The 25976-nt window shown below is 36.3% G+C and overlaps 1 protein-coding gene across 2 annotated transcripts in view; it reads right to left on the bottom strand.

Annotated features, from left to right (window-relative positions):
• The window catches only part of LOC135615362 (calcium-transporting ATPase 3, endoplasmic reticulum-type-like), a 67758-nt gene that overhangs the window by 18610 nt on the left and 23172 nt on the right, over window positions 1-25976 (bottom strand). For both annotated transcript variants that reach the window (XM_065113720.1, XM_065113719.1), the window contains exons 10-19: window positions 24042-24127; window positions 21955-22056; window positions 11958-12011; window positions 11201-11302; window positions 10512-10570; window positions 8570-8714; window positions 5914-6021; window positions 3829-3981; window positions 3617-3721; window positions 3045-3241 (exon numbers count right to left, since the gene is read on the bottom strand). In XM_065113720.1, the coding sequence (XP_064969792.1) occupies window positions 3045-3241; window positions 3617-3721; window positions 3829-3981; window positions 5914-6021; window positions 8570-8714; window positions 10512-10570; window positions 11201-11302; window positions 11958-12011; window positions 21955-22056; window positions 24042-24127 (1111 nt within the window). The remainder of the gene's footprint in view (window positions 1-3044; window positions 3242-3616; window positions 3722-3828; window positions 3982-5913; window positions 6022-8569; window positions 8715-10511; window positions 10571-11200; window positions 11303-11957; window positions 12012-21954; window positions 22057-24041; window positions 24128-25976) is intronic.

Raw genomic sequence — 25976 nt, 5'->3', positions numbered from 1 at the left:
AAGCTTATGGGCATATATTTACATAATTTTTATGGACACCATATTCTTCATATCATATAGATAAAGAGGAGAGTGAACAAGGATCGGCGTTTCGGGTACCAACCTTGTTTTAATGATCTGATCAGACCAAGATGTACCGATCAGTACTAGTGTACCATGTGTCAACACAATGGTACATACATATGCTTCACAAAGGAAGAAAGGAGGAAGAGGAACGAAGATTGAGAGGAATAAGGAAGAAGAGGAAGCAATGGAGGAAGGAGAAGTAGATGCGGTGGAGCAGATGGAAAAAGGAAGAAAAGCAGGAGAAGACAAGGTGGGAGTGTACCTAGGAGATAGACACTAACGAATGGCAGCAGCAGCAACATCGAACAGCAACAATATAGCGAGAAGATGGCAAAGACGAGAACTAGGGTTGTTTAACATTACTTTTGTATTTTTCCACGGGTTATACCGGACCACCTAAAATGAGGGTGGTCCACATATCAATCCATGCCCGGACCGGTACGTACCGCAGTTTTATAGTGTCTCAGGCGATACGACAATCACTGAGTGACAAAGGTGCAACAGATGGCTTGTTTGAATTATAATTAATCATCAATAGATGCATATCTTAACAAAGAAATTTACAAAGCGAGAGCTCCTAGAGCCTTTTGTCACTCAATTTTCCATTTTCATATCTTGAAGTCTACTCCCGAAAAGAAAAAGATTCAAGGTCATCTTCACATTGAGTAACTCATATAGCTCCCATTTTGTGAGTTCATCCACTAGGACACCTTGGAGAAGCACATTTTTTGTCTTCTAGATTACATGATGCAGCGAATAATATCATTATCATGGTTAGGTAGTTGTACATAATAATATGGTTTGCCTTATCGGTCTATACCGGTGTATAGACCAACTATCGGTACGATACGTACCAAGCTATACCAAACCATACCGGTCCATACCAAGTGGTCCTCTATGGTACGGCGAACCTTGCATAATAATATGCTAAGTTAACATGGCAAAAAGGTTGCAGATTGGCTATTTTTACCACCTTGTACAGTATGCACTTATCCAAGGAGATTACAAAGGTTCTCTCTGACCCTTGGAGATATGATGATTATACCCTTTGTATCATCGAAGAAATTGTAATTTCATTCAAGGATTTAAATCTGTCTGGTACCATTTTCAGCAACCAGTCAGACTAGTGCAGTATCGGTGTACCAAGCATCTACAGTTGCATTTCCTAAAGTTGCACAAAGAAAGAAAAGAGACAGTTGGCAATGACTTTAATCTGGATGTTTAAGACCCAATAAAAAACCAGTTATGTGTAGGAAAACCTAGGATGATTCATTTCTCGATGAGATAGGAGGTCCACAACATCCACTCTTGGTTCATTTCAGAACAAATTAAGGATACCTAATAGGATGAAACTACTTGATACAAAGACCAATGTAGATGCCAGGCCACAGTCAAGCTATAAGATGTCAGTTTATCAAGGTACAGAAAATTTGTTTCAATAATTCCTATAAGGAGACAAGGGGAAAGGCCACTTTCTTGATCAATAAGCTAATGTGATGCCATCAATGAGTAACACTTCGAGGATGATAAGACTTCTCAATCTCATTTTGGTCTCCATAAAATAAATCTACAACAATGATAGTGAGATCAATAGTAACATGCCTACCAATGATGATGGCCAAGGAAAGGGATGTTATATTCTCAGCAAGCAAAACACAGAGAGGTGGAGGTGGACAAAGGAGTTCTATTTTATTCATGTCCTTAAAGACAACGATCATGGTATCAGATCATCCAACATATTAATTCATGGGAGGGAAGATAAGGTGAAGGCAGCTGATGGCTTTGAGAAGATGCGATAGCTACAAGTCAGACACGATCTTATCATGTTCAAAACCTTCCTACCAACATAGAATAAAAAGGTTACAATACGATGTTAACATGGTTCTAGTTTACCAAAATCAGCAATGTAGTAATAACAATTTTACTACTCAACAATTGTCATGATCACACAACATAGAACGGGCTCAATTTCAGTAAGTACAGAAGCCTTATTTACCCTAATATGCTGACATAATCGCCAATACCAGAATTAAACTCAATAAAAAATGCCACAACCATTACAAGTTATATCTAGCAACACTGATATTAAAAGTTGCAGGACTAGTATCATTCATGGGTTTGACAAAACAATCATGTGACATTGTGGACTTAGACCTACCTCCCCAAGAAACATGACACTAGTCTTGGTGGTAGTAACCGCCTCACTCATAAGTATGACTTGTATGATCCAACTTAATTCATTATTTGTAATATATGGTTTGCAATACCTATAACGCATCATGTGCTAGCTTCATGCATTTCTAGAAGTTTTGATGAATGTGTTCTTATATGTGGTTCATAATAGGTCTTTTAAAACAAAATTCAGATTCATTGTTGAGGCAAAAAAATTTTAAAAATGGTTTAATAAGAGTTTAAGAGTCCAAAACTGGTACTGGTAGAATTACAGTTGTGTTATTAGATACGAATCCAAAGATGGAGGTACCTAACAATATTTGATCCTCCAAATACAAGCTATAATCGAGCTACTGCTGGTTATAAAAGGTCAAAAAGTCTTTTGCTTCTAGAAAAGATTTAAATAAAAGACTAAGTTTACAGCATCTAGATTAATACTAAACTAGCTAATTACATGTACATCTGACTTGGTGCAAGAGCAAAGAAAAACAGGGTCAAGGTCATAGTCATTGTTTAAGTATCGGTCATGTGATCAACGTATGTGATTGTAGACTTATCAAATGTAAGTAGATGAAAATTTTCCTTCCATATTAGAGCTAAGTAAATATCTAGTGATCAGATGAAAAGTTCACATCCAATGATGCAAACCTTCCAAAAGAGAGACAATGAATGGTCATTGATGTGTGGCTCAACTTGAACAATAGAATAGATCAATAGCAATGAAGTCATAGCACAATATATTCACCTTCCAAAAATTAATATGAATATTCATGACATAGTATAGAAAAAGCAACCACATAGCTGACCTTTTAAACCTCTCATCCAACTCGTTGCGGATATCTGTGGTTAATGGAATAGAAGAACCATCTTCATTGCATAAGATATGTGTGCACCTGGTGATTATACTCTCTGGTGCACCTTTTGAGAACATGATCTCCTGTTGCTTGCGACTACAAAGGACGCTCATCATTTTGCGGTCACGAGAAAACTCCAGTACACATATCTAAGGAAAAGAAAATGGCTGTCAACTAGAGAAAACAGATGATGAATATCACTGCATACATCATATCTACTGTTCAATTGTCCTAAAAATATATCATAATACATTCCAATTTGGGAAAGTCTGGAGGACAATGCAACATGAAATACCAAGACATTCAGAACCACATGGTTTGATATCATGCACAGCAAACACAAGAAAATGTTGTTGACGACGGCAACATCCTTAATGATTGGCACATACTGCATCTCTTGCAATTAGCTAGACCAGGTTAAAAGCAGAAATGGAGTAATACAGTCAGTACAGCACAGTTTGATAAGTAATGCTGACAGTTATCATCATATTTATCAAAACTAAAATGTTTGCATCAGCATATACCTTTTTGAACTGGTGCTCCCAGTAACGGTTGCAATATGATGCACGCTCATGCTTACTCAAAATATTCAGAGCAGAAGGCATAGAATCAAAACCAGGAAGGCCAACCTGAAAAATTCAATAAAGATTATTGCAACATGTTACTGAAGAGCAACTGTTACAAAATGAAACAAAAAGAAATTAACCAAAACCTGACAAAGACAAGTTTTACTGACCTTTTCCACTAGAACACGCAAGGCAACCTCGGTTGACTCCCCAATTTTGTCATAGTTTTTCTTATCGGGATTATATTGTAGTATAGACTCATTGCAAAGAGCTGAACACATTGCTATATGAAGAAGACATGGAAATTGTGCAGGAAATTCAAGCTACATAAGATGTGAGAAAAATGTCAGCATTGTGCTTGTAAAAATTCTACAGGATAAGAAGGAAAGTAGGGAACAAAAGAGATGGTAAGATCAGGGTTTTGAATACTGGTCCGTACCAACGTATCAAGCGCAGCTCGGTACGGTACGTACCTGTATGTATCGTCGATATGCCAAGGCAAACTGGTCGGTACGTCCTGGTACCGATCAATATGCCTCGGTACCAGTTAAAACATTAGTACCGCCCGGTAGAGGACGGTCCGCATACCCGCATCCTCTCGGACCGGAACGATAGCATTTGCTAGTTCTTAACAAAATTATCATGACACTGGTCACAACAGTCAAGCAGCCTATAGCTAATATGAAATCATAAATACATAAAAAAAACATAGTAAATGTTAAGCAAACTAGAGTAAAGATAATATAGATACATATTATGGAAATCAAGCCCAAAATTTGCTTTTGCTGTTCTCGGCCCAGAATTTGGGGTGCGCTAACCAATAAATTTAATCAAAAAACACTTTAAGCCAAGCTCAACCTCCACAACCACAGCTGGTCTAAATCCAGTTTATAATAAGATCTAATAAGCTAGTTTGCTGATCTGTCCATTGACAACCCAATATAAAATGTACACTACCTCAATACTTCAATTTACTCAAGGAAAGATGATGCAGTTCATGTTAAGCAATGAATGCTACCAAATTCCAAGACAATAGATTCGAATCTCAAACCTATCAAATTTCAAAAAGATGGTTTGTATCTTGTGATAACTATTAAAACTCAAAACCATCAAGTACAAAGCACCACGAATTTAATATATATTGTAATTTGTGCTTGACTTTTATGACTTATTAATTAGGTGGTTGAGGGGATCCAATGTACAAGGTATCTATAAAAGGAGAGGGGGGAGGAAGATTGGTGCGGCATATTAGTTTTTGAAACCTTATCAAACTTTCACATTTCGAGCTATTAGATTTAGCTCTTAGTTCTCTCTTGAAAAATTGAAAAAGAGAGTTTCTTTTGTTCTCTCATATCTCACTACTTTTTCTCGCCCTCTCCTTATCTCTTCATCTGTTACACATCAAAAGACTTGTGCAGTTATGTTATAAACGAACATTATCCAGCATATCATCTTCCAATTACTCATCAACCCATCCTTCCCACAACTCCACTAAAAAAAGCAAAAACAAAAATAAAAACACCGATTAAGGGCAGGATTGTTAGATAATGTCATCTAAAGGGTGCACGAAATTTTCAACATTTCCATGAAACACCCTTATGAAGTCCATAGAAGAACAAGTGTCAACTGGAGGTTAAAGCAGTAGTATTTATCAACATATACTGTAACTTGTACTAAATACTTTTCTTTTGTAATTAAGAAACCATCACATAACTGCTTTCTCATTTAGGGTTTGATAACAAGAAAAGAAAGTGAAATGAAGTTGTACATGAAGGCAAGTTGAAGATGAATTCTGTTCATATATAAGCAGTGAGCAAGTGAATATGAGAAATAAGCAAGCAAAACTTGAGACATCCAAACAAAAGCTCTGCATTGTGAAGGCCTCATTAAAAAGCCTCCAACCAGAAAGTACAAGAGTAATGTAACTCAGTATAAATAAGAAAAAATAACAGACTGTTTTACTTCATAGTTTACACACTACTCAATCTTTTCTGAATATAAAATCAGCCTGACCCAGTTCCATATCCAAATATGTGGCCCTAAGCAAACATGGAACTTAAGGAAACATGCTTCGAATAGCATGCCATTCTTACCACAATATCTGGAAGTTTTACTTAAATAGAGATGTCTTATAGATTTCTTTGTTTTACTCTTTGGGACTAAACTGCTTCACAAGTTCCATTCATCTAACAATATGCATTTTGTATACAACTCAAGCCCCCTTAAAAAGGGAAGACAGAAGAAAAGCAGTTTACCTGCATTCCAGCAGAATCAAAAATCATGCCCTCTGGTGCAAAGGTTGTTCCAGTAACTGCATAATCATTAGTGATAGGACCACGGTGCACAGATTGGACAACACAGACCTAAAAGCATTTAAGAATGTTACTGATCAAAAGACCTGGATACATCAGCATAAATTTTAACTGGAAATAAAAAATCATAAAATATGAACTCCACTCCAGAAAATACATTTTCAAGCATAATTCTTTAGTTCTGCTTCATACCACGAAACAAATCTTCATGTGACTAATAAGAGAGCTGAATGGTGAAGATCAAACATATGAAAGATCTCAAGATAAAAAATCTTGCACCTGGGCTTTTGAGTTTTATCCATCTTCATATAAAAGATATTTCTTTGATCTATTTCTATATGTATCCAAAGAATTTGATGTTTGGACTGCAAAATTTTAAAACCAGTCCGTACCGTACAGCAACGAGTGTCAAAGTAGTGCAGAATATCAGTGGGTATAGTAATTAGGTAAACTGTGGTATACCACTGCAGAAAGAAAATTATTTTTTTAATTTTTGGTATACTTCAGTAATGAATATATTTCACACTCATAGAGGGTCAGGCTAGTGCCAATCAACACTATCTATTAGCATTTGAAGACACAGTTTGAAGTGTTATTGAATTTCATGTTGAATTCAATCATTTAAGAAATGAAGGATCTTCTAAGATTTATATTAATCTCACTCTCCTCCATTTTCTTCTCTCTGCCAACGGCAAACACCATTTCCACACCCCATGTCACTCAGAAGCTCAATACTAAACAAGTACTACCCACACCCAAGTCTAACGCAACTAGAACAAACATTAAATTTAATCAGCATCTAGAAACCCCGGGGGTCTAGTACTGAAAGTCAGGTTGGGTTGGATCTAAGAAGAGGATTCAATTGGTCTGGTTCAGCTTGGATATAGGTGCAGCAACCTGCCACAATGTTAGAGATTACACCTCATAATAGTGTTTCTCTAGTTCAAGGAAGAGAATAAACCTCGCAAAAGAAAATTTTAAAAATAGATGACTTATTGCTGGAATATTGCAAAATATAGTCCAAGCATGCTTTAAGACGGCTTAGAGTCTCATATAAACAGGCTACTAATGTCCAATCCTACCAAATAAATAAAAGAGAAAAGACGACCAAGCTGCCCTTGTAACTAACAATAGTTCGATATTTTTTTCTCATTGATTGGTCTTTTTTATTGTCCATGCAGCGTAAGAATCAGAAAGACAACCATTTGCCCTATACGGAGTCTCACAAGGACTTAAGAGATTTCACCCTTAATCAGAGTACGATCAGGACCCTATCTGATGCGTCATTGCCCAAATAGGATCAAAGATCTTTTGCATTAATCACATATCAGCCACTCCTCTGTAAAATCAGGAAGATACCAGTCTCTTGCTCATGAATAGAGTGGACCCTGTTCCCCTCTTTGAATGAGAAGTTCCCTATTTCCATATATGCACAAGGAGCCCTGCTCCCCTATTTAAATGAAAATTCCCTATCTTCTGTATGCACAAGGAGAGGGTTGCTAGGTCCTAAGGACTGGATGGACCTTTAAGAATTATGCAGCTACTACTGCTATTTTGTTGTTGTTCCTCAGTTCTGTTGTCACGGCCATTATCTATGGTTAGCATCCAAAAAGAAAGAAGACAATGGAACTACCCGCCCCTCCTTGGATTTCACCTCACCCGCAAGATGAAGCATTGATATCACCAATTTAGAACATGAGATCGGTGGATAGCTTGGGCTCGTTAATGTTAGAAATAGGTTGTTTTGCTCGCACTTCTTCTCAATCATTATGCTCAAACTTGATTCTCATGGTGTGGTAACAGATAAAAGGTGGTTCCTATACCAAGAATGAAATCAACTCCATTAACATCGGTGCATTAAAAGTTGACTCAATTAATTTGTCATAGAAATTGGAGTTGATGCCAGTGGTGCAATTCATCAACCAACAATACTGGCATAAACTGCAATAGAGTTTATAAACCTGGAATTACCTTGTTATGTGAGGTCAACAACAAGTAAATTGCATTGACCCATTACCAACCAGTACAGTTACATGGTAGCCCTTCAAGTATGCAGTAAATTTCATGGTCGAAAGTATATGCCATTTTCACATCAAAACATATAGTGAAATGTTTGAATCCACGATTTCAGTAATGATGGATCACGTTGCCTGTTCATCTTTATTTTCATCTTACTAAGCTAGGACCATTAGATTGCTGGACTTGCATATGTGCCCAAGAGCCATCTTTTGTTGCATTTGAGGTAGATTCCAATGCACTTTTGCTGTTTGGTCAAACTCCTTTTTTGGACATCACGTTGTAGCGTAACATAGATTTTTCTTTTCCAATCCAACGAACATAGTCTTCAACAATGTATTAGGTTCAATTAAAAAGGCTTGCTCTGATTATCTGACACTTTTCATCAAACATGAATTTGTACGACAGTATTAATCTATGCACAGCTGGAATTTACCTTAAAAGAAAGTCACTTATTCCTTTATTAAAAGAGGTGAAATTTTTCTAAAGGGCATTTGCAATGCAATGACCAAAGAACAAATTTGAAGATAAGAAGGTAATTACAAAAGGCAGCAAAGGCAACAAAACCATTTAGATGTATTACCTTTGAGACAGACATCATATTCGTAGTAAGAGTACCAGTTTTATCACTACAAATCACCGTGGTACAGCCTAAAGTTTCAACAGAAGGCAAGGACCTGACAATAGCATTTAGGCGGGCCATTCTTTTTGTCCCCAGAGCTAAGCACCTATATGGACACAATGCAGTCATATGATTAGAGGGGAAACATCCACAAAACGGCCAAGATGCATATGTGCCTATTTAATACGTAATAAGCCATTTGTTAACCACTTCTTTACAGAATTAGGTATTTTCCTTCCAAATTAATAGACAATCAGAAAAGCAACATTTGGTGAAACAAAACATCACATTGACTTGATTTTTATAATATTTGTTGAACACATTTGATTATGCCAAAGAGGTCTAAATATAGGATATTTGCATAAGAATGTGGCCTTATGGGATTTTTTTAATATGAATCCACAAAAACTTCTTCATTTACACAATGAAGCCTCCACTCTTCATATTTACATATAAGCTTCTTATTTCGGTGAGATAAGTGAACAAATCTTAGAATAAGGAAAACCCCAAGTGACAAATATGAACCAAAAATTCTCATATTGCATTTACCTTCTTAACACTTATTTTGATTTTTTTTCCTACAGTTAGTACTCAATTTTTATCTCCTTGCAGTCCAATGGTCGCAAGAAAGGCTTGTAAAACTCCTCTCTTAACCCAATTTCTTCTTCTGTCTCATCTTATTGCTCCCACCCTTTTTCCATTTATATTATCCCATTCATTTTCCTTTTGCCTTACATCTTACATTTTCCTCTCCCAATCCCCTCTATTTTTCATCTTCTCTTCTTAAGAGGCGCTAATTGGTTAGTTGCATCTATAACCCAACCCTAAATAAAATGATTAACTAAAGTGAACAAGACTAATTTTGCCAAAACCATAAAGAACTTATACGAAGATACAAGGATTAGAAGCACCAAAACCTTATCTAAATCTGTTTGCTAAACATGACTCTTTCTTATTCTCTGAAATCCATTTATTAGCTCAATCATGGTCTTTATTGTTTCAATAGTTTCTGAAAATATAAAGCTATAAAAAGATGACAGAACAAAAGTTTGAAATCCACAATTACATCCAACCTAAGATAGCATTGCCCACGTGACACATTCAATAAGGTGTTTCCAAGTTACCAACTGATGCTAACTTGCAAAGCAGATTAGATGATCAAGCTCTGCAGACCAGAATTATCAATTTATTGACTTAACAAGATCCAACCAAGATTATGACATTTTATTCTTAAGTAGAAAACAAAATCTATAGAACATTACTAATCTCTAAACAAATAAGCTCTAGCAGGTTGATCTGATCCCATGTAAGAAAGATTCAAAATATACTCCAGGTTACTTCTCCGGTGTTCTCAAAAAATTAAAAAAATACTAAAAAGAAATAGTTAGATGTTTTAACCACTGTGACATGTAAACGAGGTTGATTGCATTGATTCTAGCAAAATAGACAATTTTCTAGGCAGTTCAGTAGAAGGATTTAAATATTAGTCTAGCCAAACCAATATATTCTCACCGATATTTACCGGTCCAACCGAGCACCAATAACAAAATGTATAGCTCGATAACAATAATATGCCATTCATTTTTTATTTTCTCTTATCAGGTGGTACAAGTCAGTTTACCACCTGATATATGAGTACTGTACCAGTCTGATAGGTTACCAAAACCAGTATCAAACATCAGACCTGTACTCAAATCCATAGATCAGGATGTGTTTTCAACAACTACAATTGCATATTAATCTCATGAAGTTTAACTGGTAATTATTTTAGCATGTATAAGTATCTTATTTCTTGAAAGATGATAACCTCATATGAGTTTAACATCAAGCACAAAATGTAACTGTATCCATTAAGAGATAAAGAAATCATGATGCAGATTTGAGTGCAAGCAAGAACACTTACGTAGTAACAACAGCTGGAAGCCCTTCTGGAATGGCTGCAACTGCAAGGGCAACCGCAATCTGCATGTAGGATATATTAGAGGGGATAATGGAGTACAATTACTGACATGTATTCATGTGTACATCCATAGAACACATCTAACACTATAATTATATACCATAAATGGGATGTGATTTAATCACAGTTAGTTTTTTCTGGTTCCATATATCCCATATATATTAATTGTGTGATACTTATCTCAAACAACATTAAAACATAAGTAAATAAAAATCATAATTCAAATCATTTTACCATATGGGCTTATATTTCCATTTTTCTCTCATTAAATCAGAATTTTGGACATAACTCCATGTGTGATTCACTAGTAAACATTGGCTCAAGAACAAATGTCAGCATAGACCTATCAGCACAAGTAAATATAGCTGAACTGAAGTTTTACAATGCAACTCATACAATTATATGAAGGTGGTCCAAGTTAAAAAGGCTTAATGTTTATACTTTATAGCATGTTAACTTGTAAAGAACTATCATTGTCTTCAAAGAAAATAAAGGCCTAAATGACACATCTAAAAGTTAGTTTACCAGCTCTCGGCTCCAACCACTCAAATCAATTATCAAAACTTTCTCCATGCCAGAATAATAAATCCAGAGGTTTAGCTAGCACAAGTTTAATGGACATAAAAGAATACCTTGAAGTAGTGAATAGCGCCTCTCATAAATCCACCATGAGAAGGATCACGAAAATGGCCTATATTAACAACCCACACAAGGACACAAATTCCTGCAATAACCTGAAAACGGAGAGTATATAAGAGCTTTGAAACACCAAACAGAAAGTAAATCCATGACTAAGGCTCTCAACAGTGATCAACATAAAACAGTGTCTATTTGAGATTATCACACCTTAAAAATTATTAGTGTAAAAAACTTTGACAAGGTCCAGATTCGATAAAAATAAGCATAGGAAGTTACCAAAGGAAAGCTCAGATGGCATAAAATTTCTGGCAAGTTCAGCTTACAGAAAAAAAATTCATCTTTCATGTATTGCACACTATAGTTAAAGCTTTCACAGTTATTAATTTCTATAATTGATGAATATGAGGCAGCAATACTACCATCAAACAAAATGAAAGTGTAAACTCTTTGGATGAGTAAAATGGAAGATACAGGCATGCACGGTCATACAACTATACAAAGATCAGCAAGGAAATTACACAAATACTCTTGATATTCAGGCATCTCATTTCATACAATTGTTCCCAATAATTCAGATAACTCATAGTTTTCAAATATAATTTGTCAATTTGCACAATTTTCATGACTCTGTTCATAGGCATGTTATCTTCCATCCCCTCATTTTACATATTAATACCTTCTTGAATAGAAATTCTGACAAATCAGAACTTATATTTTTCAAAAATTAAAAAATCAATAATGCATAGTTACCTTGGCCAGAAATGTACCGAACTCATCAAGTTTCTTCTTTAAAGGTGTTGCTTCCTGAAAAACATTTCATCTTTATCACATGTCCAAAAAGCCTACTGCATGCATATATCTATAGCAAAATCAACAATCACTGGCATATGCTCAACAAATGGGCATTGAACAAGATTCCCATGATAATCCTTCAATAAAAACTAAGCATTTAGGTTTCTTTCAAACCAACAAGATTCATTTAATCCTATTAATAGGCGCACAAAGGCATTAGTCTACTGAGCAAACACATTAATTCTCCACCTATCAATTTCTGATTCCACTAAAATAAGAAAACAAGTTGATGATGGAAGATCACTCATACATCAGCAGTTACTAGAACCAAACTGGTCATCAACCATGCACGGCCTTGGTCCAATGGTCACTGGTCAGATTAGTAGGTCAATCTATCAGACTGCATGTTTATATATTAAATAATATTTTCTTTGGCTCTTTTTCCCTTGTCCTTTTTTTGCCGCCTTTCCTTTCCAATTATGTTCATTTTTTTCTCTTCTCTTTTCCTTGCCCTCTGCTTTCTTTTCTTAATCCTCTCCTCTTTTCCTTGCCCTCTGCTTTCTTTTCTTAATCCTCTCCTCTTCTCCTTCCTCTTGTTATTTCCTTTTCCTCTCCTTCCTCCTCTGCTCTTCTCCTTCAACTTCTTCCTCTCCTGTGCCTCCACTCCTTTCTCCCTTTGGCACAATCAGCAATATCAGCTATGGTGGGGTGTTTCAACGGTTAAGATGGTATGAGGCAATAGCAGGGGTGACAAAGGTCAGACAACAGCTGAATTTTGAAGTTAGAGCCTGATTTTCAGGTCTTAATCTCTTTCTTAAATGGCTAACATGTACACAACCAAAAGACCCCCAATCATTCACTGTTATAAATTTGGAAAATTTTTGCTTGGTCTTTTCTCAGACTTTCAGAACCAGCTCAGTCTCATTTGGACCACCCAGTTTGTTTTGAACTTTTGATCAAACAGGCCTGGTCAATGTGGTTCACTCCATTTTTTATCTCTGACCCAAAAGCAAGACCAAACCATCCAGGGGTTTTCTAGTTTTTCCAATTGGACCGGTCAATCCAGTCTGCTTTGATAACTATGCATATCCTCCATGATTTATCTATCTTAATAAATTCTGGTTCTCTTCAGTCAAACCTAACTGGATAAAAATACCAACGTGATGCTACAAAAAATGAAAAACGTTCAATGGGTTCCATTCACGGATAAGAGAATGAAGAGAGTGACAAAACTCTCGTAATATTGCAGTCTACTGCAAGTCTGCAATAAAAGCAAACTTGGAGCAATTTATCAAAAAAATTAACACAATATTTTCCATGGGTTACCCTCAACTGCATTGTCCGTGATCACTGTGTCAGTTTCAGTGTCATATCTATCTAACACCAAAAATACCATGATTTCAAACCATTATCAGGATTTTTGGTGCAATGTCCACATTAACATGCAACGGTCTCAATTTCAGCATATAAGGTATACAGGTCAGCATATAAGGTATGAGGGTCAGACGATAAGGCTACATGTAGGTCTTCGTACCTCAAAGAGACCTGTATGGGTCTTGTTTGAGGTGTAATTTTGACTCCTAATAGATATATTCCCTTTCGCTTCCTATTCACTCCTATTTCACTCTTGAAGCTAGCCATAATGAAACCTCTTTCCCTTCCTCTATCTCTCTTTCCCTTCCCTCGCATCAGTCCTCTTCACAAACCTTCTCCCTCCCACTCAATCTCTTCCATATTCAAGAGATTGTTGAAGGAGAAGTCTAATTCTTAAGGAGAATGTTCAAGTCAACGATCCAGTGGCTAATCGCTTTAAAATTAGGTTACTCTGAATCCCTATTTCTTAGATTAATGACTCAATTGAGGGACTTGATTTAAGATTCATGTTTGATTTACACCTAATTTAAGGTTTGCTCCACAAAGATCAAGACCAAACCATGCCGATCTAGGTTTGATCTGCAAGGAACTAGGCTAAATAAAAACATACTTGGATTTTATAGGATTTCATAGGGTTTCTGGGGTTTAAAATGGCTGAAACTATCATTGGACCCATGCCAGCATTCCATGTTTCAATACACCCAGCATGCACCAGAACCAGACCAGTCCGACCGGGAACGTTCCGTTATCTGAAACATCAAGCCATGGTATAGGTTATTAATTAGCTCTGAAAATTGGTACCAACCTTGACAGTTGGTTAAAGTTAAACCAATATTGTACCAGTATATCAGATGGTATACGGCACAGTATATCAGATGGTATATGGCATGCACCAACCAGTATCAACAAATAAATAAATAACAAAAATTAAATACCAACCAGTACCGGTTTATATGATCTAATACCGGTTCTTAGTCATAGTGATTGAAAGAGGCGCTCGGGCGCTCGCCTAGGCGCTCGGGCGAGGCGAGGTGAGGCCCGAGCGCCTCGATAATGTCCCAGGCGCCGCCTGGGCGCTCGCTAGAGCCCAGGCGTTGGGCGCTTCGGGCGAGCGCCTGGGTAAACCAAGTGACCGAACCAGGATTTTAGGTCTGGTTCGGTCCTGGTTCGGTTATTAGTTGGTTCAATCGAACCAACTAAACCGATATAACCCTTACCCGCCGCCGCTGCCGCTCCCGTTCTCGCTGCTCGTCGCACCTGCTCCCGCTGCCGCTGCTCGTCGCTGTCGTTGCTCGCGCCTCCCGCGAGCCCTCCAGCTGCTCGCGCCTCCCACGAGCCTTCCTTCTGCTCGCGACTCCCGCTGCTCGCGCCTCCCGCGAGCCTTCCCTCTGCTCGCGACTCCCGCGAGCTCTCCCTCTGCTCGCGACTCCCGCGAGCCCTGCCGCTACTCGCGACTCCCGCGAGACCTGCCGCTGCTTGCGCCTCCCGCGAGCCCTCCCGTTGCTCGCGCCTCCCGCGAGCCCTCCCGTTGCTCGCGCCTCCCGCTCCCTTTCCCTTTCCCGCCACCGCTCGCCGCTGCTTCCTTTCTCCGTCAGGCTCAGTATACTCTTAATATTAAATTTATTTGAATTTTGAAATGATTAATTTTTATTAATAGATTAATAATATATTATTTTAATTTTAATATTATTAATTTTTATTTATTTGAAATTATTGTTAGGTTTCAACATAAATGGCAAGTGTAGAGAGCAACTCAATAGAGTCTCCAATGATATCAAAAAAAGATCCTGCATGGAAGTATAATTATTTGAAGGATCCGAAAGATCATAATGCAGTGACTTGCATATTCTGCGATAAAACTACAAGAGGTGGTATTTTTCGTGCAAAACAACATCTAGTAGGAAATTTCAAGAATGCAACAGCTTGCAAAAAATGTCCACCTGAGGTAAAAGAAGAGTTGTTGAGTTATATGAATGAAAAGAAGACACAAAAGAATGAATCTTATGGAAATTTACCAGAAGACAATGTTGAACACCTCAGGGATGAAGAAGAAGATTATTCTATGAGTATTAACCCAAGTGAAAAAAGAGTATACGACAAAAAGGGAAAAGAAGTTATGAGTACTAAGAAAGGTAAAAAATGACCGATGGATCTATATATGCTTCAAGGATCCCAGAAACAACAAGGGCAAGCAGGAGGCTCAAAATTTAGACAAACAAATATAAGTGATGCTTGTGATAAAGAAATAAGAGGAAGAACAATTCAGCACATTGCTCGCTTCTTCTATCAGGCTGGTCTTCCCCTTAGTACAACTCGTTTAGACAGTTTTAAGGATATGATTGAAGCTATTGGAAGATATGGTGCAGGATTAAAACCTCCAAGTTATTATGAGATGCGAGTTCCATTGCTGCAAAAAGAGTTGAATTATACAAATGACTTACTAAAGGGTCATAAAGAATCATGGGCAACATATGGTTGCTCTATTATGTCAGATGTTTGGACTGACAAAAGGCGCAGGAGTATAATTAATTTTATGGTTAATTGTTCTTTAGGGACTATGTTTGTGAAGTCAATAGATGCTTCATCTTTTGTAAAATCTGGAGACAAGATATATGATTTACTTAACTTCGTGAAAGAAATTGGAGAACAAAATATCCTTCAAATCATAACCGACAATGGAAGCAACTATGTTTTAGCTGGTAATATTCATCTTTTGATTTTGTTAATTATTTTATCTTCAATTAAGTGTGTTAAACTCTTAAGTCTTATCATTTTTGTTATCCTTTGTCTTAGGTAAATTGCTTGAATCAAAAAGACAACACTTGTATTGGACTCCATGTGCAGCACATTGTATTGATTTAATGTTGGAGGATATTGGAAAGATCTTATAAATCAAGAAAACCTTAGAAAGAGCAATTTTTGTTGTTGGATTTCTTTATAATCACATTGGGGCTTTGAATATGATGAGAGAATTTACAGGGAATAAAGAATTAGTGAGACATGGTGTTACCCGATTTGCTACTTCATTCTTGACATTACAGAGCGTGGATCGTCAAAAACATACTCAGAGAAATATGTTTACCTTTGAGAAATGGGTGACAAACAAATAGGCAAAAGAAGCAAAAGGCAAGAGGACTACTGATATCAATGATTAAAAAGCCCTAGGCGCCAAAAGGCGCCAAGGTCCAAAAACGCCCGAGGCGCTAGGCGCTCGCCAAGGCACTCGCCCGCGCGAAGCGAGGCGTTAAAATATAAAAATATATAATATAATTAATAAATATAATTATTTAAAATTTTAAATAAAAATATGCTATTAAATTAAGAAAATCTAAGATACAAAATCACAATGTCACATTAACAAAAAGTTTCAAAATTCAAAACAATAAAATTTTACATCAAAGTCATTCATCATAATCAATATTATCGTCATTTTCACACAAATCATCTTCATTGAATTCGTCTTCTTCCTCTTGTCCTTCGATTCCTTCCTCTTCATCAAGATATGTTTCATTCTCTATGTCTTCAACAATAGCAGGAGCCGAGCTTGATGCTTTTGCACTCATTTTTCTCTTTGATATCTGTTTTGTATATGTTTGTAGTTCTCCAGCACCTGAAGCTCTTGTCATATCTCCCCATGTCAATCTATCATCTTCAAATACAAGCTCGTCTTCAGTATCTTGCAAGTTAGCACCCATTTCTCCTACTAACCACTCATTTGAATCATTAATATCTTGCAATGAAATTAAATCAAATCTATTTTTCAAATCATGACAAGTTTTCAAAGCTTGATTATACTTTATGTAAACAAGATCGTGCAATCGTTGATGTCCTAACCGATTTCTTGTCTTCGAGTGAATCTGTCATGTCATATAATTTAAAAATATATTAATACATATATCTAAATAAATTAATTAATTAAAACAAAAATATTTATTAATACTTACATGCTCAAAGACACTCCAGTTTCGCTCACAACCCGAAGCACTACATGTCAAACTAAATACTTTGATAGCAAATTTCTGTAAGTTCGGGGTGGAATTTCCAAATAGACTCCACCATTCAACTGCAAAATTTATGTTATTATTAGCAATAACATAGTAACATAATATATATGAAATTAATTATATCAAATTATTAATACCTGGAGAGGTAGTTGTCCTGGATCGAACGGCAATTGGAATTCCAAAAAGACCTTCAGCATTTTTATATAAAGACAATTCATGAATAATCTTATCTTGAACTACAAGGCTGGGAACTAATCTTGCAACGCACTGATATAACCCACCCAAAACTTCTGCATCAAATCCAACAGATTTAATCTTATAAAAGAATTCAGGGTTCAAATAATATCCTGCTGCATGTAAGGGACGATGAAGTTGACAATTCCATCTTTCGTCAACGATTGTAAAAATTTTCTCATATTTTTCTTCATTTTCATTAAAAGATATTTTAATCGTCTCCTTTCCTCTATCCATAACCTCATAAATATATCTCATTGCTGGCTTATTTTTATTATCCACCAACCGAAGGACTCGAACAAGAGGGTCCATTACCTTTAATATATAAACTACATGATTCCAAAAGGATGGCATTAAGATAATATCAGCAGCCCTCTTGCCTTTTACTTCTTTTGCCCATTTGCTTGTCACCCATTTCTCAGAGGTAAACATATTTCTCAGAGTATGTTTTTGACGATCCACGCTCTGTAATGTCAAGAATGAAGTAGCAAATCGGGTAACACCATGTCTCACTAATTCTTTATTCCCTGTAAATTCTCTCATCATATTCAAAGCCCCAATGTGATTATAAAGAAATCCAACAACAAAAATTGCCCTTTCTAAGGTTTTCTTGATTTCTAAGATCTTTCCAATATCCTCCAACATTAAATCAATACAATGTGCTGTAAATGGAGTCCAATACAAGTGTTGTCTTTTTTATTCAAGCAATTTACCTGAGACAAAGGATAACAAAAATGATAAGACTTAAGAGTTTAACACACTTAATTGAAGATAAAATAATTAACAAAATCAAAAGATGAATATTACCAGCTAAAACATAGTTGCTTCCATTGTCGGTTATGATTTGAAGGATATTTTGTTCTCCAATTTCTTCCACGAAGTTGTCAAGTAAATCATATATCTTGTCTCCAGATTTTACAAAAGATGAAGCATCTATTGACTTCACAAACATAGTCCCTAAAGAACAATTAACCATAAAATTAATTATACTCCTGCGCCTCCTATCAGTCCAAACATCTGACATAATAGAGAACCATGTGTTGCCCATGATTCTTTATGACCCTTTAGTAAGTCATTTGTATAATTCAACTCTTTTTGCAGCAATTGAACTCGCATCTCATAATAACTTGGAGGTTTTAATCTTGCACCATATCTTCCAATAGCTTCAATCATATCTTTAAAACTGTCTAAACGAGTTATACTAAGGGGAAGACCAGCCTGATAGAAGAAGCGAGCAATGTGCTGAATTGTTCTTCCTCTTATTTCTTTATCACAAGCATCACTTATATTTGTTTGTCTAAATTTTGAGCCTCCTGCTTGCCCTTGTTGTTTTTGGGATCCTTGAAGCATATATAGATCCATCGGTCCTTTTTTACCTTTCTTAGTACTCATAACTTCTTTTCCCTTTTTGTCGTATACTCTTTTTTCACTTGGGTTAATACTCATAGAATAATCTTCTTCTTCATCCCTGAGATGTTCAACATTGTCTTCTGGTAAATTCCCGTAAGATTCATTCTTTTGTGTCTTCTTTTTATTTATATAACTCAACAACTCTTCTTTTACCTCAGGTGGACATTTTTGCAAGCTGCTGCATTCTTGAAATTTCCTACTAGATGTTGTTTTGCACGAAAAATACCACCTCTGGTAGTCTTATCGCAGAATATGCAAGTCACTGCATTATGATCTTTCGGATCCATCAAATAATTATACTTCATTGCAAGATCTTTTTTTGATACCATTGGAGACTCTATTGAGTTACTCTCTACACTTGCCATTTATGTTGAAACCTAGCAATAATTTCAAATAAATAAAAATTAATAACATTAAAATCAAAATAATATATTATTAATCTATTAATGAAAATTAATCATTTCAAAATTCAAATAAACTTAATATTAAGAGTATACTGAGCCTGACGGAGAAAGGAAGCAGCGGCGAGCGGCGGCGTGAAAGGGAAAGGGAGCGAGAGGCGCGAGCAGCGGGAGGGCTCGCGGGAGGCGCGAGCAGCGGCAGGGCTCACGGGAGTCGCGAGCAGAGGGAAGGCTCGCGGGAGTCACGAGCAAAGGGAAGGCTCGCGGGAGGGCTCGCTGGAGGCACGAGCAGTTGGGAGGGCTCGCGGGAGGTGCGAGCAGCGGGAGTCGCGAGCAGAGGGAAGGCTCGCGGGAGGGCTCGCGGGAGGCGCGAGCAGCGGGAGGGCTCGCGACTGGGCTCGCGGGAGGCGCGAGCAGCTGGAGGGCTCGCGGGAAGCGCGAGCAGTGGGAGGCGCGAGGAGCGACAGCGACAAGCAGCGGCAGCGGGAGCAGGAGCAGGAGCGACGAGCAGCGAGATCGAGAGCGACAGCGACGGCGGGTTAGGGTTGGGTAAGGGTTATATCGGTTTAGTTGGTTCGATTGAACCAACTAATAACCGAACCAGGACCGAACCAGACCTAAAATCCTGGTTCAGTCACTTGGTTTACCCAGGCGCTCGCCCGAAGCGCCCAGGCGGCGCCTGTTTGAAGCGCGCCGCCTGGGACATTAGCGAGGCGCTCGGGCCTCGCCTTGCCTCGCCCGAGCGCCTAGGCGAGCGCCCGAGCGCCTCTTTCAATCACTGGCTGATATCATCTTAATGTCATCCTTTTGGAATCATGTAGTTTATATATTAAAGGTAATGGGCCCTCTTGTTCGAGTCCTTCGGTTGGTAGATAATGAAAATAAGCCTGCAATGGGATATATTTATGAGGCTATGGATAGAGCAAAGGAGACGATTAAAAGATCTTTTAATGAAAATGAAGAAAAATATAAAAAAATTTTTATAATCATTGATGAAAGATGGAATTGTCAACTTCATCGTCCCTTACATGCAGCAGGATATTATTTGAACCCTGAATTCTTTTATAAGATTAAATCTGTTGGATTTTATGCAGAAGTTTTGGGTGGGTTATATCAGTGCGTTGCAAGATTAGTTCCTAGCCTTGAGATTCAAGATAAGATTATTCATGAATTATCTTTATATAAAATTGCTGAAGGTCTTTTTGGAATTCCAATTGTCGTTCGATCCAGGACAACTACCTCTCCAGGTATTAATAATTTGATATAATTAATTTCATATATATTATGTTACTATGTTATTGCTAATAATAACATAAATTTTGCAGCTGAATGGTGGAGTCTATTTGGAAATTCCACCCCGAACTTACAGAAATTTGCTATCAAAGTACTTAGTTTGACATGTAGTGCTTCGGGTTGTGAGCGAAACTGGAGTGTCTTTGAGCATGTAAGTATTATTAAATATTTTTGTTTTAATTAATTTATTTATTTAGATATATGTATTAATATATTTTTAAATTATATGACATGACAGATTCACTCGAAGACAAGAAATCGGTTAGAACATCAACGATTGCACGATCTTGTTTACATAAAGTATAATCAAGCTTTGAAGACTTGTCATGATTTGAAAAATAGATTTGATTTAATTTCATTGCAAGATATTAATGATTCAAATGAGTGGTTAGTAGGAGAAATGGGTGCTAACTTGCAAGATACTGAAGACGAGCTTGTATTTGAAGATGATAGATTGACATGGGGAGATATGACAAGAGCTTCAGGTGCTGGAGAACTACAAACATATACAAAACAGATATCAAAGAGAAAAATGAGTGCAAAAGCATCAAGCTCGGCTCCTGCTATTGTTGAAGACATAGAGAATGAAACATATCTTGATGAAGAGGAAGGAATCGAAGGACAAGAGGAAGAAGACGAATTCAATGAAGATGATTTGTGTGAAAATGACGATAATATTGATTATGATGAATGACTTTGATGTAAAATTTTATTGTTTTGAATTTTGAAACTTTTTGTTAATGTGACATTGTGATTTTGTATCTTAGATTTTCTTAATTTAATAGCATATTTTTATTTAAAATTTTAAATAATTATATTTATTAATTATATTATATATTTTTATATTTTAACGCCTCGCTTCGCGCGGGCGAGCGCCTGGGCGAGCACCTAGCGCCTCGGGCGTTTTTGGACCTTGGCGCCTAGCGCTTTTTAAATCACTGCTTGGTCGAACCGGTAATGTCCAACCAGTACATGAAACCTCAAACTTTAATAAATTTTCTCTATAATTATTTCCTTATGGGCATTTGCACATTGTATTCGACTCATATGAAAGTGAGTCTTAGACAATAGCATATCATGCAAGAAGATCACTAAATGAACAACTAAAATACATGACTCAGATATGAACCAGTGCACATGGCTTCCACAAATGTGGGTCTCAAGATGGCAAATAAATACAGCCTTACCTCTATAATAGAAAGGTTGCTACCATGACTATGAATATTAAAAAATACTTACATCTACGGTCCTTAGCATTGCATCACGTATGCTTCCCATTGCTGTGTTCGAGCCAACACCGACTACAATAGCTCTCGCTCTACCAGCCACCACAACAGTACCCTGCATATTATATGTAAGAATTGGTCATATATTTCCATATTTAGTGTAGAACAAGAAGCAGGAAAAAGGCTTAGATAGTGAATAGATATATGCGAATGCATATAAGAAACTAATAGCAAAATATATGATACTAATGTGACAAACAGTTGCAACAAAGTTTTAACAGTAAATACTGGAAAAGGATAGATATGAACAATATCAGGACCTGTTAAAAATGAAAGTGAACAGATACAATTCAGTTCCACAAAACTAAGAACTAAAACTGGATTCCAATGAGAAATCAAAACCTATACACTGACTATTTAAAAATTTAAGAATCGCAGGTTAAAAAACATTAGAGTTATAGCTGAAAAGTCAGTATAGCAAAGCAGAAAATGAATTGTAATACTGCTGTAGCGAGGCATACACAAGATTCTAATATTTTATCAATAAATTCTATACTTGTACTTTTACATCTCTTGAAAAAATATGCTAAAGGTATACACAAGATTAATGTGTAAAAATTACAGTATACATATATATGGCACTGGCATACTACTATTACAAGATACCTTGTAATTTGCTTACAAGCTATGGCATAAATGTTGATTGAATCTTGCAGGTAACTCACAACATGCCCATGTGATATTACTTAATTGATATCTTTAACAATATATTATGTTAAAGTTGCAGTTTATCCTTTAATGTCAAATGTTAAGGATATAAAAATAATTCTATTACTGATGCCAAAATATCTACAATCAAGGATTTAAATGTTCGTCGTACCATGGCATATTGCCCGATACAGGCGGTATGTATTAATCCAACAAAGGACCGGTATGGGCAGTACATACGGTTTGTCAGTATGCCCCACCATACCATATGTCAGTATATCGGTATGGTTCGATACGTAATATACCAATAGCCGATCGGTACATTGGTACAGATCAGTAAGACGAACTATGGTTTCAACCAAGGTTCGCAATTTCGATCCGCACCGACATACCGAGCCTTGCTCGGTATGGTACGTATTGAAGCGTACCGACAGTATGCCTAAAATAGCTAAAAGGTCGGTAATGGTCAAAATTTTGATCGTTACAGCCCGATACAGCCCCGTATCGCCCGATACGAGGCCAAAAATTTGGTCCATGTGTCGAGAGGCTCTCGGAGCGGTACATGTCGAAATTAAAAACCATGGTTTCAACAACCATTAGACAAGTATCATACCAGTATAAACGAATCTATACTATTAATAAAAAAAGGCATACCTAGTACACGAGGCTTCCACCAATGCGGGGTTTAGGGAGGGTCAATATACGTAGCCTTACCTTTAAATATTTAAAGAGATTGTTTCCGTGACTCTGAAAAAAATTATAAGTTACATACCAACCAGTAACCTATATAGTTTGAAACCAATCCAGTCAAACATGTAGATATCGATCAACATGATTTCTTATCTACAACAATAGGCGATAATGTCTCCTATGTGGGTTAACTATATGGATTATTTTCCACCACTGAACTCTATTGACAATAACACTAGTCAGAGTGAGAGTATTCAAATCTCTTTTCATTGTTTCTAATCATACTTACAAACAATATAAGATTTATCTTAGGATGATTCTTTTGTTAATTCAGGCAGCCTCATCAATCCATTGCAAGTGTAAGTGCCAACCTTACCATTACAAGTGAACAGGTTTCCAAGTCTTGAGCCCAAGTCAATATAGCAAAGGAGCAACCTTATAATGACACCAAAACTTGCCAATAGTGGCAACCTGGGATATTTTTTAGAATATGTAAAATAATGCAAAGTAGAGAAATACCATGTCTAAGAACATTGTAGCTGATAATTTCTCAACAATATATTTTTTGTCTCACAATAAAGTGTTTCAGTATTCTAACATATTATAGAGAGACAATTTTTTATTGTACCTCATGGAAGCAAAAAGGAGTATAACAAAAGCTAAAACAAAGAGTAAGCACATATCTATCGAAAATAATCTTACTGAAAAGAGGATGTTTGTTTTGTCTTGATATACAGCATTTGTTGCAACAGTGGATTCAAGGTCTTTCGCCACGGAGCAGCTCTCACCTAATATTAAGACAAGACTCAGTATGACGTGTGCTATTATAGATACATGAAAATTTTAAGAAATTATACAGAAAACTCCATGAATTCCTTGCAAGCTGAGATCTGACAATGCATCTGCTCATAAGCACCAATATGTAAGTAACTTAGTACAGCCATAACGGCCAAACCAACTAACGAAACAGGGTACGGCCACAGTTATTTCATATAAGTACATCCAGCAGAAAGATTACCGCTTAGAACATATTTTATATCAACTAAGTTTAATATTAATTTGAATAAGGTATTGTTTTTGCAACAAGCCAATAACATCATCCAATGCTCACTAGCTTACAGATAAAAGCATGGTACCAGACTAATGCTCCACACCTGCCATTATATGCATCTCTTTCCTAAAAGTGTAGGCCTTTTGTTGACTAAACCAACCACATTTTTAACATTAACTCTTGAAATCATGACTCAAGATAGTACTCATATCATCATCAGCCAAGAAAATGATATAATCATCGATGTTTTTAGAATAGGTCAGAGACAATACATTTCAGTCATCCATCATTTAAAAAACAAATTTAAGTTTATTAAAATGATAGCCTTCAAGAAAAATATATACATAAAGACATAATAAGCTGTATGGGGTAAAATGATATTGCACATGGATAATGTGAAAGTTGTTTGGTAATGCTGGATATGCAGTTCAATCGCATTTGCCATTTTAAAAGAAAGAAGAACCACATATAGCTGATAGACCATGTCATTTCAAACATTTTTTTATGCAACCACTGTTAGTTGCAGTGTGTTGGATCTGCAAGGGCTTATTGCTCTTTTGATTTGCTCTTTTGATTTACCTCAGAGCATGTATCGATGGGCTTTATGACGTCTAAAACAGAACTCAGAAATAGTTGTATCTAAACTGGGAGCAGTCCCGTCCACTTCTGAAACTGCCATAAAAGTCAACCTCTCAAATTTTTTTTTTTCTAATCACCTCAGATTGGAAGGATTGACTACGATCAGCCAATCCTTTACAATCTTGGCTAAGGCAAATGGTACAGCAGGAAATTCTCCTTGGCTAAGCAATAAAGAGTGCCACTGTTTCAGTTACACATAGCAAAGGAATAACATATGTTCCAGGGTAGGATCCAGAAAAGGAAAAAAAAGCACGAGAGAAGAACAAAGAAGAAAAAAATAAAAAAGGACTATGATCAATTGATTAGTTTTTGTATATGTTCCAAACATGTTATATATGATAATGCATGTAATAAAAAAAAATACACAATAAAATAGTTTATAAATCCTCAAAAAGTAATACAAAAAATATAGAAATACAAAAACAACTATCATATATAGAATTATAAAAAGTAATATAATATATAATATTGTTAATAATAAATGACATGGAAAACATAAGTGTGAATAAAATTTTCAATAGGAATTAAAGATTTTGGAGAATGTGGAGTAAAAGATAACTGGTATTGTATATCCAAAAATGAATAAGATGACAAATAAAAATATGTAATGATTAGTAAAAAAACAAAATGAGCAGTAAAATTCGTAATTAATAGGTAATATGAAAGTAAAAAATCATGCTAATATTTAGCTGTTTTATGAATTTAAAAAAAGCATATTGATCAATCTAATAATCAGTGATTTAAAAAGCGCTAGGCGCCAAAAGGCGCCAAGGTCCAAAAACGCCCGAGGCGCTAGGCGCTCGCCCGAGCGAAGAGAGGCGCTAAAATATAAAAATATATAATATAATTAATAAATATAATTATTTAAAATTTTAAATAAAAATATGCTATTAAATTAAGAAAATCTATTAACAGTATTGAAAATTAATCATTTCAAATAAACTTAA

The sequence above is a fragment of the Musa acuminata genome, chromosome BXJ2-6 (assembly GCF_036884655.1).
Source record: "Musa acuminata AAA Group cultivar baxijiao chromosome BXJ2-6, Cavendish_Baxijiao_AAA, whole genome shotgun sequence".
NCBI classification, from domain to species: domain Eukaryota; kingdom Viridiplantae; phylum Streptophyta; class Magnoliopsida; order Zingiberales; family Musaceae; genus Musa; species Musa acuminata.
This window is presented reverse-complemented; position numbering and strand designations above follow the sequence as displayed.